Raw genomic sequence first — 17,178 nt, 5'->3', positions numbered from 1 at the left:
AGAAAAGAAAGAGGCAAGATTCCACTCCACATAATGAGCTAACAAGTAGAATAACTTTTCATATGAGCTAAACATTAGCTTAAGCATTTATGAGCTAGAATCAAGTAGCTCCCAAAGAAAACAGCCCAAACCCGAGCAGCCAAGGCCCAACCTGAGAAGCAACCAGCAGCCCAAAGACCAAAGAAACCAAGTAGCTAGCACACCTGATCCTATATATGCAACGGTGGAGTTAACAAGAACTATAATGTAATATATATCTTATTTAACTCAAATGCTACACATAAACCTTTGAATCCAACCCTCAAAGATGTAGAATTGTCAAGCTACAACTCAGTGAAGTTCAATCAGTTAAGTACCTGTATTATGGGCGTGTTTCTCGCACATCATAATCAGAGAGATCTTCTCAATCTAAAAGACACACTTCAATCCCTCATTATGATGAGTAAGTTTATCATACAACTACGGTTCAGCCCAATTCGGCCCAGTTCAAACGTATAGGAGGCAGGATAAGCCGCCCCCTTTAAGAGTCTCCGCCTAAGCAAGTGCCACCCCCCTCCCCCCGGCGGCAATGAGAGAGAGAGAGAGGGTTGCTTAAACATGTGGAGGATAATTTCAATTTATTTTATATTATGAAGCTTTTATTATGAGGTGGGGCATTTAAAAGCACGAGAAGCTAGGATTAGGGTTTTATGTTTTGATTATTGTTTCTCTTGGAGTTCTCTTGGCGACTTTGGGCTCTAGATTCATCATCTAGAGATTGGGAGAGAACGATCCTCCTCTCGAATTGAGGATCAATTGTATCTTTGCTTGTTCTTGCCATTGTTTTTATTCCTATAATGCAATCTACTATTTATTTTAGGTTTTCATAGGACATCTAGAAGTTTTCTTGCTTTTTTCACCAATTCTTATTAGGGTTGCTTACGAACTCAAGTACTTCCCATTAGGGTTACTTGCGAACTAGAGTATTTCCTATCAAATTGGTATCAGAGCAATTCCTGGACCATTGTGGGCTGAATTTTTCAAAAATTCAATGAAGGAATTTTGATTGAAAGGAGAGAACTTGCTAAAATTTAAATCTAATATCCAGATTTTTGTTTTGACAACCAAGAAAGTTGATGCATTGGAGGAACGTTTCGAATAAGAGATGAGCCAAAATAAAGCCACAATGGAAGATCAACTCTCATCCGTGTAAGGCAAGGTTTCATCGATGGAAGACAAAGTTTTTGATCTTCATCTGATGATAAAGATCTGATGATGAAGATCTGATGATGAAGAAGACCTTCAAGAATCAAATTCAAATGGGGACGTCGGAGGCAAAGCGACCAGTGGAAAGAATTCTGATGTTAGTAGAAGGTAAAGCGATGGAGAAATCATGGAGAAGAAAGGGAGAAGGTATGAAGAGAGGCGTGGGAATAGGGAACATGATGAAAGGGGGCTGGTTGGGAGAGAAAAGAGGGGAATATGGAAGGAAGGTTGCTGATTTTGGAGAAAAGAAGGGACAAAGTGAAGAAGGGTTTGAAGATGAATTTGTAAGAGAAGGCCGGGAGACATGGGGGGAACAAAGCACTTGGGAAAAGGAGAAATATGACGAGATACGAGGAAACAGGGGAGATGTAAAGGTGACGAAGATGAAGATGCCAATATTTGAAGGAGATGATGCCTTTGGGTGGATCTACGAGGTCGAGAGGTATTTCGCCATAAATGGGTTGACAGATGATGAGAAATTGGCAGTCGCGGGCCTATGTTTGGAGGGGAAAGCATTATCATGGTATCAATGGAGGGAAAAGAGGAGGCCTATAAAAAGCTGGAAAGCGTTCAAAGACCATTTATCGGAATGTTTCCAAACCGACGGGGGAGGAGACTTCTATAAGCATTTTTTCGCACTGGCACAGGAGGGATCAGTGGCAGACTACGGAGGGCGCTTCGAGCATCTGGCTAGTCGGGTGGAACGATTATCAGAGTTGACTTTGAGGGAAATTTCATGAAGGGACTCAAGGCAGACATCAGAGCAGTGATGAAAGTAATGATGCCTCGTGACTTGGGAGAGGCCATGAAGTTGACACAACAAGTGGAAAATCAGAAGAACCAAGAAAGGGAATCCAGGAGCAGTAATTCAGGAGGCATGTACCGAAAGACGACTACTCATTTAGCACCCAAGGGGCCGACAGCAGGAGGGTTTCGTGAGACCACCAAGTAGAAGACATTGGGAGGAAGTGGGGGCAATTTCACGAGGCTGACGGAGAATGAGATGCAGGAGAAGAGGGCAAAGGGGTTGTCTTTCAGGTGATGAGAAATACACTCCAAGGCATAGGTTTAGGGACCAAACACTTCAGGCTCTCACCGTCTGTGTAAAACCCGAAAATGCTATTTTAGGCTTCGCACGCTTTTTAAAGCGCCGCGACGAGAATTTAGTGAAATTTTCAACGTTAACGGAATTCAACGAAATTAATTTTAGAAAATCCCTTGCGAAATTCTGAGCATTTTGATGTATAGAACTTAAACATAATTTTGCCTAATTAGAGAGTTATTAATTTTTAAAGTTTCTAAATACCCATTTTACCCTCAATCGTTTCTTAAACCGAAATTGCTTAAGTGAGGGTAATATAGTCATTTAGCAAACCCCAATTCCTCTTAATAGACAAACCGAAACCCCTTCTTTCTCATTTCACGCGTGAACCGCACGAAACAAGAGGGACGGACATCGGGCAAGGGGCGACGGGCGGCTTCGTGAGGGCACTCCGGCGACGATCTTCCGGCGAAACTTCTAGGTCAAATCGAAGAGGACGACGAGAGGGTTACTCCGGTATGATTCTTTTCAAACGAATCCCTCTCGATCTCTAGATTTTTTGAAAAGAAAATTCTTGGATTTTATAAAATTTTGGAATTTCTTCGAAATCTCTTTACGAAATCTTTAAGGAATATTTAGAGGATTGTTTTGGCAATAAAAACATAGAGATTTGAGGAGATTTTTGGAGATTTATAAGTTAGGGTTTTTTACCTAAAACTTAATTTCGTAAAACACCTATACGAAAATTATTTCTAAGGGTATTGGGAATGATTTTAATGCAGAAATTTTGATTTTGGACTAAAACTTTATTTTCACTAATTTTCATGATTTTTTTAATCCGAAAATTATTATATTATTATTAATATATGTTAAGGACCAATTTTGAAACAATGATTTGATGAAATTGAAGATTTATAGATTTTTTAAAATTAGGTATTTATTAAATCCGAAAATTCAAATTAATTTAATTAAATATCCTTTAAATGTCGTAAGGAATGGTTAAGGGAAAATGTCAGGTTTAGCAATTAGACTTAGGAAAGTTGATTTCTATTGATGTGACACGTTTACTTTATAAACTTTTAGGTGGTGATCATTAAGGTGTGAAGTGAAAGACTTTGTCGAAGTGACGTACCGTAATTGCTTTGAGGTAGGTGTTCAGAACCCAGTTAAATTTATAAGTGCTTTAAAATTTTTATGCTTAGAATGCAATTTCATGTAATTATTTTCTTGTCAAATATTTTATTTACTGTCAAATGTTTTGATATTCATGTTTTAAAGTACCCTACAGTTTCATGCTTACATTTCATGCATTCTTGAAAAGAAATTAAGGTATATGAATAAATGAAATAAATATGAAAGGAAATTGAAAGGAAACGAAAAGATTTAAATGGAATAAAATTTTCATGTTGCATGTTGATCCGGAAGTACCAAAATGGTAATGGTAAAGGGGCTTACAAAAGTCAAATGATAATGGGGCTTGTAAAAGCCAAATCGAAAAGGAAATGGCCAAAAAAATTTGACTGCGTACCTGATCAGTACGAAAAAGGGGTACTTCCGGGACGGGTGATACATTTAGCATAATCATTTTGCACTTTGCATTGCATATGAAAAAGATTAAAGAAAAGAATGAAAGGATATCAATGTTTATGGAAAAGAAAAATGACATTTTATGTTATGACTTGTTTAATTAAATGAATTAGTTTCTAATTGTAAATATTTTTAATTTATGCATCTAATGAAATTAACTTTGCTATGAATTACCTGCTGAGCATTGGCTCAATCCTCGTTGTGGAAATATTTTTCAGGAGAGAAGTAATGGCTGCACGACGACCTTATACTTATCGTCGTAGGGGACCTCAGGAGGAAGAAAGGTTCCATTTATTTTTATGTTTTAAGTCTAAGTTTGAGTTTGTAACTGAGTATGAACAGTAAGTGAAGTTTATGTAATGATGTGTTGAAAGTTTTTAATGATCTTGAGACAATTGAACTGGTTGGAACTATCTGAGTTTATTGTTGTTAGTGGGTTTTTCTTATACTGGATGATGATTATGTTGTCTAATTAAAGTTTTTAATTAGAACTGTTTATGTTTTATTATAGTTTTCTGTACGACCTTTTTTGCTCCCGCCCCGTTAACTCGGTCTAGCCGGGTCGGGTCGTGACAAGAGTGGTATCAGAGCAAGCGTTTAATACTGATTAATGAAAGAGCCTATAGGATGATTGATTGAGTCTTAGAATGTGTATGAAGTGTAATTTTATAATTATTTGTGACTTATGATTGATGTGTTTTATCTCAAAAGTATAGACCCTGAGCAGAATGCTACTGATGGCATTAATATGGAGGAAGGGATGGAGCTACCAAAGGTAGCAGAACCTCGAAGAAACGACACTATGGAGTCCTTCGCGCAGATGATGGAGGCGATGACTCAGATGATTAAGACTTCCCAAAATCAGGGCAGTGGCAGTGGAAGTGGAAGCAGGCCTATGGATAAGAACCTGAAGTTGTTTCAGGATATGAAGCCTCTACTATTTTCAGGTGGCGGACCTATAGAAGCAGAAGACTGGCTGATGCGGATTGAGAAGATCCTGGAGGGCATGTCTTGCCCTGAGGAAAGGAGGGTGACATTGGCTGCTTATGCATTTGATGGCGAGGCTGAGAGGTGGTGGAGTCAGTTAGAAGAAACATTTGGAGGAAGACCAAGCAGCCAAGTCTACTGGGAGGAATTTGTGAAGGTATTCAGAGACTGGTATGTACCTAAGTCAGCCAGGAGACAGATGCAGGACAAGTTCAACAGATTGGTTCAAGGAGACCGATCTGTTTCTCAGTACGAGGCAGAGTTCACGATGTTATCCATGTATGCCACACACCTGATACTTGATGCTGAAGAGAAGTGCAACCGATTCCTGAATGGATTGAAGGATGTGATTAGACAGCCTCTCATTCCTTTTGGAATTGAGGATTACCCTACTTTTGTGGAAAGAGCCAGAAGGATTGAGATGGATATGCTGGCAACTCAGAAGAGGAGGGATTTTTAGAAAAGGAAGATGGAAGGCAGGTCAAACCCTTCCCAGATGACCAGTCTTCTCAGTCAGGAGCTTCTACTTGGAAGAAGCCCAGATCCAGTGGTTCTGATAGCAGTGCTTCAACTGCTACATTGTGCAGTAAATGTGGGGGAGTGCATAAGGGAGAGTGCCTCTCAGGCACTAATACTTGTTACTGGTGCCATCAGCCTGGGCACATGGCGAAATCTTGTCTTCTTTTGGGTCAGCGATCTACTACAGATGTGAGGTCAGGCAATAATGCTCAGAGAACAGCTGGTAGACCAAGAGCTGTGGAGTTTACAGCTTCTGTTCCTTCTCAAGGTCAGACTCGTCAGAATGTTCAGCCACGAGTCTATAGACTGTCCCAGCAAGAAGCTAAGGGGTCTCCTGATGTGGTTACAGGTGAGTAGTTTAATTAATTACAATGAATTTTTTTTTTATGAAATTGAAATGAACAATGAATGAAAATGAAATGAACCAATCAATGAATAATATGTTTTGTAAATGAATGTTGCACTTTGCATTGCATATAAATCCATGGTTTCTCTTAAAACCATGGTGAGGAATATACAAGTGATGAGTAAAGGATATTTGGTGGAGTTGCACAGTTTGGAGGGAGCTAGAGTGGAGAGAGGGGGCAAACCCCTCTCCATACTACCATTAATTCAGCGATTTCAGGAGTTGTTTCAGTCGCCTCAAGGAATTCCACCACTGAGGGAACAGAAGCACGCCATCGCCTTGAGGGAATGTGTGTCACCCATCAGCATTACGCCCTACCGATACTCTCAATTTCAAAAGGATGAGATTGAGAAACTAATCTGGGAAATGCTATAGGCTGGGATTATCTGGCCGAGTGTGAGTCCTTTCTCTAATCCAATCTAACTGGTCAAGAAAAAGGATGGGAGCTGACAGTTTTTTGAGGACTATAGAGCGTTGAACAAAGAGACAGGTCTGGATAAGTTCTCAATTCCTATGATTGATGAGCTCTTGGATGAACTGAATGGAGTTGTGATGTTCTCCAAACTGGATTTGAAGTCTGGTTACCATTAGATCAAAATGAGAGAGACAGACTAATGCAGGACTACAACGCTTTAGATGAATGCAAAAGGAACTTGCACAATTTCTTGAATAAAATAATTAAGATTAAAACTTTTAGCAATCAAAACAATAAGAGAAAACGTGAAAGGAGTGACTACGCTTAGGCCAAGTCACATGTCAAATGCTTGGATTATCAAAATAACCTAGAATTACAATAGCACGCAAATTAAGTAGCTTTCAAACAAAATCCCTACGCTAACAATGAGATTAGAGGCATAGAAGGCTAAGCTCAATTCCAACGATTATTAGGCTTGGCAGAGACAGGTGAACAAGACCTTCATGAATCAAATCAAATCACAAGAGAGAGTTAAATTACAAAAATACAACAGTAGGAAGATTGGAAAACCTTTGTCACGGTTTGGAAGTAATCCACCACTGAACAGCACCAAGTTGCTCATCTATGGCTTCTATGAGAGTATCTAGAATACGCTCCAAGTATTCGTCGATGGTGTTGTCATTATTCGGATTGACGTCGAAGAAAGTGGAGTGAAGGATGTGAACGAAACATTCCTCGTCATAGGCAAGGCCGTAATAAAGATCAGGACCTGCCATGCATCAATCTCGTTGTGTTAAAGTGTTGAATGAGGTGACCCTTTGTTGTCCTTACCGTTTTCCCTTGAAAGAGAGAGATTTCTCTCAAGAATCTAAGTAGGAGAAGGTAAGAGAAGGTGGTCGGCCAAGGAAAGAGGTTTTGGGAAATTAGGTTCAAATTTTGGGAGATTTAAGCAGAAGGAAATTTAATTCAAACAACTTCCTTCTAAATCCCTTGATTGAAATAATCAAGGAAGGGGGAAGGGAGAGAGGGGCCGGCGGCAAAGGTGAGAGGGAGGGGTTTGAAGTTAATTCCAAAAGGAGAGAATCTCCTTTGGCAAGAAATTAAACAAGTGGGGCCTAGAAGATTTCGATCAAAGGAGGTGGATAGGAATTAGAAAATGTTTCCAAGAGAGGGCTTAGGAGATTTGGAAATAAATCCTAAGGGATTTAATTATGGGGCCAGCGACATCATGGGTTAGGAGGGATTGAGGGGAGAGAAATTAAGGTTTCTTAATTTGGGTTTAGGAACTAGGAAAGGTTTAATTAAATCCAAATCAAATTTGAAATTCAAAAGGATTTAATTTAGGAACCCTCCTAAATTAGATTTCTTAAATTAGGAAAGAATTTTCAAATTCAAATTATTTTGAAATTTGAAATTAAACCTTCCCAAATTAAAAGTAATCATTTATGGAATGTATTCAAGTGGTGATTTCAATTTTGGAGGGAGGAGGAAGGAGATGGGGCCGGCGGCTTAGTGGGCTTTGTGGGGAATTTTGGTGGGGTGATGGTGGGGGTTTGTTTGGTCGGTGGTTTGGGTGGTGGAGGGGGTTTAATTGGCGGGTGGTGGTGAGAAGTTAAGTGGCCGACGGCTAAGGGTTTGGGGAAGGCCTTGGCCGGCATCTAGGAGATGAGAGAGGGAGGACAAAGAGATAATGAAGAGAAACAACGAACCCAACTGTCTCCATGGTTGGTGGGTGTTCCGATTTCCCTCTCCTAAAGATTTCTCTCTCAAACACTCTCAAGATCTCGCAAAGAAATCAAGCAAGGGAAAAATTTCATCATTCATTCCTTGACATGAAAAGAGACCAATAGGGCTATATATAGCCTCGTGCAAATGAATCAACAAAATAAAAAGAAGACGATGCCCTTTGAGCTTACATACAACCTCCCTTAAGTAAAAGGTAAAAGCGGAAACACTAATAAAACAAATACAACATAAAATAATAAAGAAAAATGCATAATACGACTCAGAAGTACATCGACTCAATCATGGTTGTAGATTGATGGCCACATCTCTGATAGACTTTCCAAGCTCTGATTTTCCCATCACAGACATCTCCAAGACAGCTTTCAAGGCACACGAGGGTATTATGAGTTCCTAGTGATGTCGTTTGGGCTTAGCAGCGCCCCTGCTATATTCCCGTCACTGATGAAAAGGGTGTTCAGGCGGTACCTCTATAAGTTTATCGGAGATAGTTTTAAAAAATGAAAATTCAATCAATCATCCGACCATCTTTTTCCTCGTTAGTTTGATCTACTGGGCCTGGCCGTGATAAAAAATATTGAACCAGACCATAACATTCTAACAAAATTATGGTGAAATGTCTCCATAGTGTATTATCTGACATCTAATTTACTTTTTGAAATTTCACTAGAGAATATAATCATATTATTATATTAGTTTGGCAGGAATTTTCGTAGCACATAAGATTGTAGAGTTAAGAGAAGCAAGAATAAAAGTTTATTGCACAAAGAGATAAGACTTCTACACTACATCACTGTAAGAAAAAAAGATGGTTTTTTTTTTAAAGTTGCTTAGCTAGCAATAAAATTTGGCAGATCAAGTTACTTATTTTTTCTTTCTTGAGCCTTTCTTACAGATAAACATTCAGGTTGACAATAAATTCTACAAATTAAAGAATAAAGACACACATAAACTCTAGTGAAATAAACAAAAAAACTAAGAAAGAAGTCTTAAGCTGTGAGATGATACAATTACCTGAGTTTAATAGGAACATGATGGCCGGCTATAGCTAAGATGTGAAGAAGTTTTTCTTTCGCTAAAAAGACAGAAGTATCAAAAAATAACTTCAGTAACAAATCCTCAGATCCCTTCAGCAGTGATGGAAACAGCTTAACGATAAACTAGGCAAGGAAAAAGATTTTACAGTTGTTAACGTAGAACAGCTATTTTCCTCATAAGAAAAGAAGCAAATAAGTAAAAAGAAAAGAAAGACAACAAAAGCAGGAAAAGAAGCAAATAAGTAACAAAAAACAAAGTTAATAAATCAGAGGGCACATTAACATCAGTATAAATTATTAGACGAGCTACAAAGCCTGTAACTACTGCACTACCGGACTTTGGAATTCGTAATGTTCGAACAAATTGCAGTTAATTACTACTAGATGCTTTTTTCCAGTGGCTCACTCTCTTTTGTATAAATGCAAGTAAAAAGAGGTTGGAGTAACTCCAGTAGTTGATAAGATTAGAGAGAGTCGCCTTAAATGGTTTGGTCACAAAAAATGGTGGCCTTCTGATGACCCGGTTAGAAAAGTTGACATATTAAATTTGACTTAATTTAAGAAAGATAGAGATAAACTTAAAAAGACTTGATTAGAAAATATTAGAAATGACCATTCTTTATTAGATTTAGATGAGAATTTGACTCTTAACATGACACAATGGAGAAAAATGATTCATGTAGCCGACCCCACATAGTGTGATAAAGACTTGTTATTGATGTTGTTGTTGTTATTGTATAAATACAAGCTATGATGCACCGACACTCCGTTTTAAGAGGCAGTGCAGTGTCGGACACGTGTCGAACACGAACACGAGCCCGACACGGCGGGGACACATGTCTGACACGTTTTGAGCATGTCCAGAAATTTTAAAAAAAAACTTAAGCCGGACACGCGTGTCCGGCTATTTCATATTTTAAATAAATAAAAAATAAAAAACATAAGGCATAAGCACCGGTTCACTCCTATTCCGCCCTAATCCCGCATTATTTCTGCTATTTGCTTTCACTGGAGCGAAAGAGTATTCCGCGACTCTTCCTTGAGCAGTCGTCGCCGCGAGCAGCCGCGTCGTCGCCCCTTCGAGCAGCGTCGTCGCCGCGAGCAGCCGCACCGTCTTCATGCGATTCTTCCTTGTGCGTTCCGTCGAGTGAGCCATCGGCCCTAAATAAGTTTCTATAAGTTAGATTTTGATTTTTTTTTTTTTTTTACCATTCATCATTTCTCTCAATTTTTTCTCATTTTATATATATATATATATATATATGTATGTATATATAATCATTTTGTCAAAAAATATTGTTCTATCAAAAAAAGATCATTATTCATGTTTCTAGTGAAGAATACGTAGAAGATACCTATACAAAGGTTCTAGTACCACTTGAACTCTCTAATCTTTCAACCAAGCAAGCACTTCATGATATATGCCCAGCTTGAAGATGAGTATTATCGCACCGATTAGAAAACCAATAAAGAGAACATTCTCTACAATTCTTTCATTAGTATGTAATATATTCTCACAATTGAGAATCTGTCTTGTTATATCTCATCTCCATTCTGATGTGTTTTTATTCTCCTATATATAGACAAAATTCAATTGAGAGTAGAAAAACAATTTTTTTTTAACCTTATTAGCCTGAACATAAAAAAACTGCAATGTGTACAGTTTGCAATTTAACAGTGAAAAACAAAAAAATAAACAAGGCTGACAAGACTCAAGTAAGAACACACAGAGAATCAATTAGATAATTGTTAAGGTTGTCGAACTTCCAGTAACAATCTTGAGCCCAAATTGTCCCAAGGAGCAAAGACTACTTTTTCTTTGCCCCTTAAACCCGTTTTATGGGAAAGTGTGTTAACCAATAAGAAAAAAGATCCTATAAACCAAAGAGCATTGGGACGTAGCCCAAATTGACCTATATTTCATGATGAAGCTAGTGCATTGTACAAAAAAATGGAAATCAAAGTGCAAGCAAATTACTTTTTATCTCACTGGACAAAATAACTTAAAACAAATTGATCTCGTGTAGAAATATGGTTGTGAACTCAACACCACGAAAGCTGATTAGAATAATAAAAGGCAATAAAATACTCACTAGTAAAAGTTCAATGGAATACTCCACACTTTTATCTCCGCTACCTTGCCTGGAAAAAATATCCTCCAAAATACTTTGAACAAGCTCTGCATTAAATATTGTATATGAGCATCTCAAAGAAAAGATCCTGAAAAACTCATTATCCGGATGCTTTTTCCCAATCCTCTCAAGAAAAGAATCCTGAAGAAAAAAAGAATCATCAAACATTAGTATGATGATGAAACAAGTGAGATGTTATACCGCAAAAATCATCAAGATAAAAAACAAATAATTATGTGAGATTAATTAGGCCAAAGCTCAATTAATCTAACTAATTAAATGTAGTAATTATAAAAAATAATTAAAAAGGTATTTGAGAGCATCCACGCCAATAAAATACATCAAAATAACAGTTAATTAAGATTAATGATCAAATCCATTTAGATCAATTTCATCAACTGAAAACTAGCTACGGACAAATAAATGATAAATATATAATAATAAATAACATAAAATTTCAAGTATAATCATAATACCAAGTGAAGCCGAGATTTCACGAATACAACTAAATATTATTATTAGAAATATAACATAATATTAGTGATAAGAATTGATTTGGTGTTTCCTTCTAAAATATGTTCTAAATTTATATATTTCAAAAAAAAGCATCTAATAAAGGAATCACCTAGATCCATTGGGTGATATTGAAGAGAAAAGGAAGAGGACGAAAGATTAACTCTGGTGGGTCCCAATTGACAAAATTAAGAATGTGTTGGATATTCGTGGCTAGAGGCAGAAGTCTTGCTGGGTAAGATGACACTTTAAGAGGAAGAGATATAGGATGTGAGACTCTGCGGTGTTTCATCACCACCACCCTGGACAGGTGATTTTCCCATCTCTTCCCTGTTCCCCCCCCCCCCAAAAAAAAAAAAAAAATAAGTGAAAGAATATATGACATCCATTTCAAATTTGCTACACATCACCCTTGACACGTGTTGCGTCTTGACTAGCTAAAGAAGGGCTCCAACGAGTTATTTCCGGGCAAGGCAAGTAATGTCAAGTGGACAAGGGAGAGTGTGCTTGGTCAAATCTCTAGGCGAGCTCTAACACAAGAGGGGATTGATGGTAATGTGCTGAATGACATGGCCAACGACTTGTTTAGAAATTTTGTATATCATCTGAGAAGAGGGAGGCGAGCAAGGTGATGTCACGGGAAGGAAGAGCTTCGGCTCGGATGGTAGCAACAAGTCAAACTAACGGACCCATAGGTAAGCGCCTTCAAGAAATTCATACGCATACCATACGCATACCATACACATACCATACGCATACCATACGCAAAACTAATAGGATTATGAGTTCCTAACAATTGCAGTTTTTATCTTAGCTTAAACTTCTTCAAGCATTCATACAAAAAATCTCTCTTCTCAGAACTCAGACTCGGAATACCTTTGTAATTTACTATTTCATTTACATAATCAGGAATTAGTAAATGTCATCTACTGGTATTGGTTCATTTGAATTTGTGTATGAAATTAGTTGTATTTCAGTTGGGATTTACTCATTTCTAGATGGGATTGGCTCATTTTAGGGGATTAGTTTATTAGGGCTGGAGGGAGGAATATATGATTTATATTTCTTATTGGAAGATGGAAATAGTAGCTAACAGATCATTTCTGAGAAAATATTTTACTCTGATCAATGTGATTATTGAGCTTGACCTCCATAACTTCAACTCTTTTAGCTAGATCTTCAAACTTTCTGCTCAGCCTACCTTCAAATTCAAGAAAGAGTTTTGTACAGGTTTCATGGCAGGATTTGATTATTTTTTCTTGGAGAAATTTCATTGCTTCAGCAGAAAAACTAAAGTGTGGTTGCTGAGAAGATTAATGGGGGTCTTGCTGAGGAGGTGGGATATGATGGGGAGATTGGGGGTTTGATGGGTGGATATTTCATGAGGGGAATCAGGGGATGAAGGGCTATCTGATAGATATTTCTTAACATTAACCAAATCAATTTCAACATGAAAAACTCCCTAGAGGACATTAAAAATCTGACTTTTTGTTATATTAACAAATAAATCAGTCACCACCTCTATAGTATATACAATATCATTGGCCCATCATAGAAAACTGGGCCTTTTTTCAACATGCATAGGAGTATGAAAAGAAGTATACTCTAGGAACCAAATCTGCATAAGATGAAAAAAAATTTAAGCAAATGAATTATAAAAATTAAATAAAATTTTGAAAGAATTTAGCACATAGCAGTTAGCACTCATAATTAGCAGAGGTACAAAACCGTTGATGTAACCTGCTGGCTTCTTATTTGAAATCTTGGAGGAGGCCTTATTAAACACTCCAATTAAAAATTCTCTAATCGAACCAGCCCAGTTTATTGACAAAAATCATATAAATTATTTGTTATTTTTTGAAGCAACTGAAGGGGTTTTAAAGTTGTTAAGTTGAAAAAGTAAATTTGAACATAAATACATGATAAATGTTTTTAACAGTCTCGGAGGGGGGGGTTGATTGTTCAACTCCAGCATGTCTGTCTTAATTTCTAATGATGTAATTAAAGTATGTGTTAAGGAAAGTCATGATATTTTTTCTCCTTTATTTGGCAGACCACTAAGAAGGGCCACTTCATCAGCAATGAAAGGAATGGGCTGACCTTTTAGAATAAAGCATTGCTTTGAAATGTTCCACCTTGAGATCAGCTCATAAATAAGAGGGTCATTTTGCTCAAACCCAAGAAATTGTAAAAATTGTATGATCTTTAAACGTTTCAATGTATCCACGACTTCAGGAAAAATTTACTGAGCAAAATTATCACAGATTGTTCGAAAAGTCGAAAACATAACATCGATAGACGATAGGTAATTGGACGAACAGATATTTGAAAAATAAAAAAATAAAAACATATAAAATAAGTAAAAAAGATACGCACAAAAAACGCACAACATACGCATAAAGTACGCACAACATAAACAAAGATCACGCACAACATACGCATAGAGTACTCACATCATACGCACAAGCACGCACAATATACGCATAGAGTACTAAGTGCTTATGCCAGCATACGCACATCCTACGCACAAAATTGGCACAAACTACTATATTTTAAAAGTTTAGGGTTTAATTGTTAAAAACTTAAAATTTAATTAATCTTTAGGTTTTAAATTTCAACATAAATTCATAAACCCTAAATACAGAGAAAATACGATGGCATCAAAATATCAAACATTTAAAAAGTTTCGAGAAGCAACACATACGCATAGCGTAAGCATAAAATAGGAAGAACTTCAAAACCCTGAACACCTACGCATAGCATAAACATAAAATACGCAGAACTTGAATAGAAAGCAAATTACCTTTCTCTTTGGTAGGTGACAACATCTGAGAAGGAACTGAGTGAATCCTTGAAATTGCTCTGGAGTGAATCATTGAAACGTTTGCTGGAAGTTGAAAACCAAAACAGCGCGTATACTTTAAAATTTTTCTGCCATTTTACCTTTACCAGGATTTAAATGTTGATGCCACGTCAACATCTCACTAGGCAATCCAGGACTCCACGTCAGCAATTGAGCGTCCGAACTGTATATATTAGGTTCCTTTTTTTAGAGGCGACACCTCAAAAATGTGAGGCAAGGCGCCTCAGTAAACTTGTGGCGTAAGCCTCAAAATCTGAACTTATTGCGTGGGCTTTGAGGCTTAAAGGGACCATATTACGCTGAGACGCGCCTTCAGGCGCGCCTTTTATTGCGCAATTTTAAACCATAACCGACTCTAAATCTCAAACCTTCTCAAAGTTTTGCAGCTTCACCAAGTAGCCTAGCCCCCTTCCCTATATCACCTTTGACCATGATTTTGAGTAAAATCATGATTCTGTACAGGCTGTCATCTCCACGCAACACCACCCTCTTCCCCTTCACCTGAATCTCCATAGTCAAAGATTTCCAATCCACCTTCGTCTCCCCAATCATCTATAACCACTTCATCCATAGGATCATATCAGTGTTCCTAAATCCAGGGAAAGAAAATCCTCCAATATCATTATGCCCTAAAGTGTCATCACCAACCTCCTACACACCTCCCTACTCTTTTCCACCTTCCCTATCCTCAGCATGCCTCCAAAGCTCCCCATCTCCACTATATTCAATCCCAACAAGTTCACAACTTGATTTGAGATGAAGTTGTGAGTAGCCCTGCTATCCACCAAGGCCTCACTAGTCGCTCCCTTTGATGATGATGCCTTGAACTCAAATTTTAGAATAAAATACTTATTGATCAATTAAAATTTGTCAAATATCTGAATTTTGCTTATGCTATGAGTGCTAGCAAAATAATGGGATTCATCTTCCTCATTGCATCCCATGTAATGTACGGGTGTGAGGGGTCTCATGGATCAATACATGAAAAACATAATAGAAAGACGGGAAGACATGCCTACAATATAGAAGCTCACCCCAAAGAATGCCAAGGAGACCCGAATACAAGTATGCATAGATGTAGGAAGATTTTTTTATGAAAATGGTATCCCGATTAACGTTGTAAACTCTCATTTTATTACAACATGATCCGTTCAATTGGACCATATGAGCAACGGTTGAAACCTCCATTCGTAAATGATTTGAGGACAAACATTTTAAAAGATAATTTAGCAAATAGTGAGAGAGGTATTGAGGAAATTAAGAGAACTTAGAGCTAAAAAGTTGTTGCCGTATTGTCTGATAGATGGTCAGATGTAAAGGGCATAGATTTGATAAATATTTTGATCAATAACCCTTATAGCATAGTGCTATAGAAGTCCATCAATGCATCTGATCAACAAAATAATGCTTGAGTTTCTTTTTGGAATGTTTGATGGTGCTATTGAAGAGATTAGGGAGCATTTAATGGTTCACGTGGTAACAAATAATACTAGTCTTATAAGGCCGCCAGGGCCAAATTTATAGAAAAAATGAAGGATTTATTGGTCTCTTGTGCTGCAAAATGTATTGATCTAACTTTTGAGAAACTTGGGGAGCTACCACAACAAAAGAATGCACTAACAAAAGATATAAGTAAATTAATATATAATCATTTTTGGGTTTTGACACTCATAATTATGATTTTTAAGAAAGAAATACTTAAGGTTGTAGCTAATATTTGTCACTACCTATTTAACATTGCAGAGCATGTTGGAGTTGACATAGTCTTCGGACGCTATGTTCGCCGAGGCAATATAAGTATCCTTTCTTAGCACTTGAGATGTTCTGGACGCGATCAGGTAGTACATTTTGGGAACAAAAAATGTTCAAGCAATTTTGCACAATACGGTGCACATGATTTGATGTTTTCGACCACTTCCACTACGGTTGATCGTGAGAGATCATTCTTAGTTAATTTTGAAGTTATGAATGCAATTGTGTGATATGTTTCATAATTGGAGGTCATTCGAAGAAGTTCACATGTCGGCATGCTCGTAGTTCATCGCTTTTGTCGTCAGTTCCAGCTGCGAACGAAGTGTGCACCTTCAATGATTTCAAAGTTTTGAATGCGTAGTGGAGGTTATCTTTGCAAGAGAACGACGTCTCGGGTGATTTCACGCAACCTCAGGGGTATGTCGAACTCGACATTGAGGCGGGATTTCAGTTGATCGGCACACACGTTGGATGTCACCACATTGAACATGGGATTAATTTCAAGGGTCAACAAGATGGTAGCAAACACTTTATATTGACATTGACGCTTTGATCACCTCTTTCAAATAGAATTGATAAAGGTGAATAGAGAAGTTGTAGAGAAAAAATCATTGTAACGAGGGAAAAATAAGAATTTTCTGTCAGATGCTCTACTTCTGAACCATCTATAACTTATACTAGAAATTTCTTCACAAATAAAACCTGCATCAATGGGGGAATTGCAAACACATTATTATAGCACTTGGATTGCCATGACGTGACTTGAATGCTCCGACTAACAAGGTGGGAAGAAAAAGTCGGATGATAGTAACAGTTTAATTCATAGCATAAACAAATTAACATACAACTTCTCAAAGCAACTAAAAAGCCACTAATTTCAAAAATATTTTATTCAATCTATGTCAAAATTAAACATTTATATCAGTCATAATTTAAT

The 17,178-nt window shown here is 37.4% G+C and overlaps 2 protein-coding genes across 4 annotated transcripts in view; one reads left to right on the top strand and one right to left on the bottom strand.

Annotated features, from left to right (window-relative positions):
• The window catches only part of LOC114580375, a 29,770-nt gene extending 23,681 nt beyond the window's left edge, over positions 1-6,089 (top strand). For 2 of the 3 annotated variants that reach the window (XM_028697644.1, XM_028697643.1), the window contains exon 2: positions 4,093-6,089. In XM_028697644.1, the coding sequence (XP_028553477.1) occupies positions 4,560-5,321 (762 nt within the window). In that variant the 5' untranslated portion in view covers positions 4,093-4,559 and the 3' untranslated portion in view covers positions 5,322-6,089. Of the gene's footprint in view, positions 1-3,058; positions 3,435-4,092 lie in introns of those variants that run through there. The other variant, XM_028697646.1, reaches the window with a different exon arrangement.
• LOC110096620 (sister chromatid cohesion protein PDS5 homolog A-B) overlaps positions 1-17,178 on the bottom strand; it is a 184,686-nt gene that overhangs the window by 128,354 nt on the left and 39,154 nt on the right. Inside the window, exons 11-12 of the mRNA XM_028697710.1 lie at positions 11,075-11,254; positions 8,959-9,104 (exon numbers count right to left, since the gene is read on the bottom strand). Coding sequence (XP_028553543.1) covers positions 8,959-9,104; positions 11,075-11,254 — 326 coding nt within the window. The remainder of the gene's footprint in view (positions 1-8,958; positions 9,105-11,074; positions 11,255-17,178) is intronic.

The sequence above is a fragment of the Dendrobium catenatum genome, unplaced genomic scaffold (genome assembly GCF_001605985.2).
Source record: "Dendrobium catenatum unplaced genomic scaffold, ASM160598v2 fragScaff_scaffold_989, whole genome shotgun sequence".
Taxonomy (NCBI): domain Eukaryota; kingdom Viridiplantae; phylum Streptophyta; class Magnoliopsida; order Asparagales; family Orchidaceae; genus Dendrobium; species Dendrobium catenatum.
This window is presented reverse-complemented; position numbering and strand designations above follow the sequence as displayed.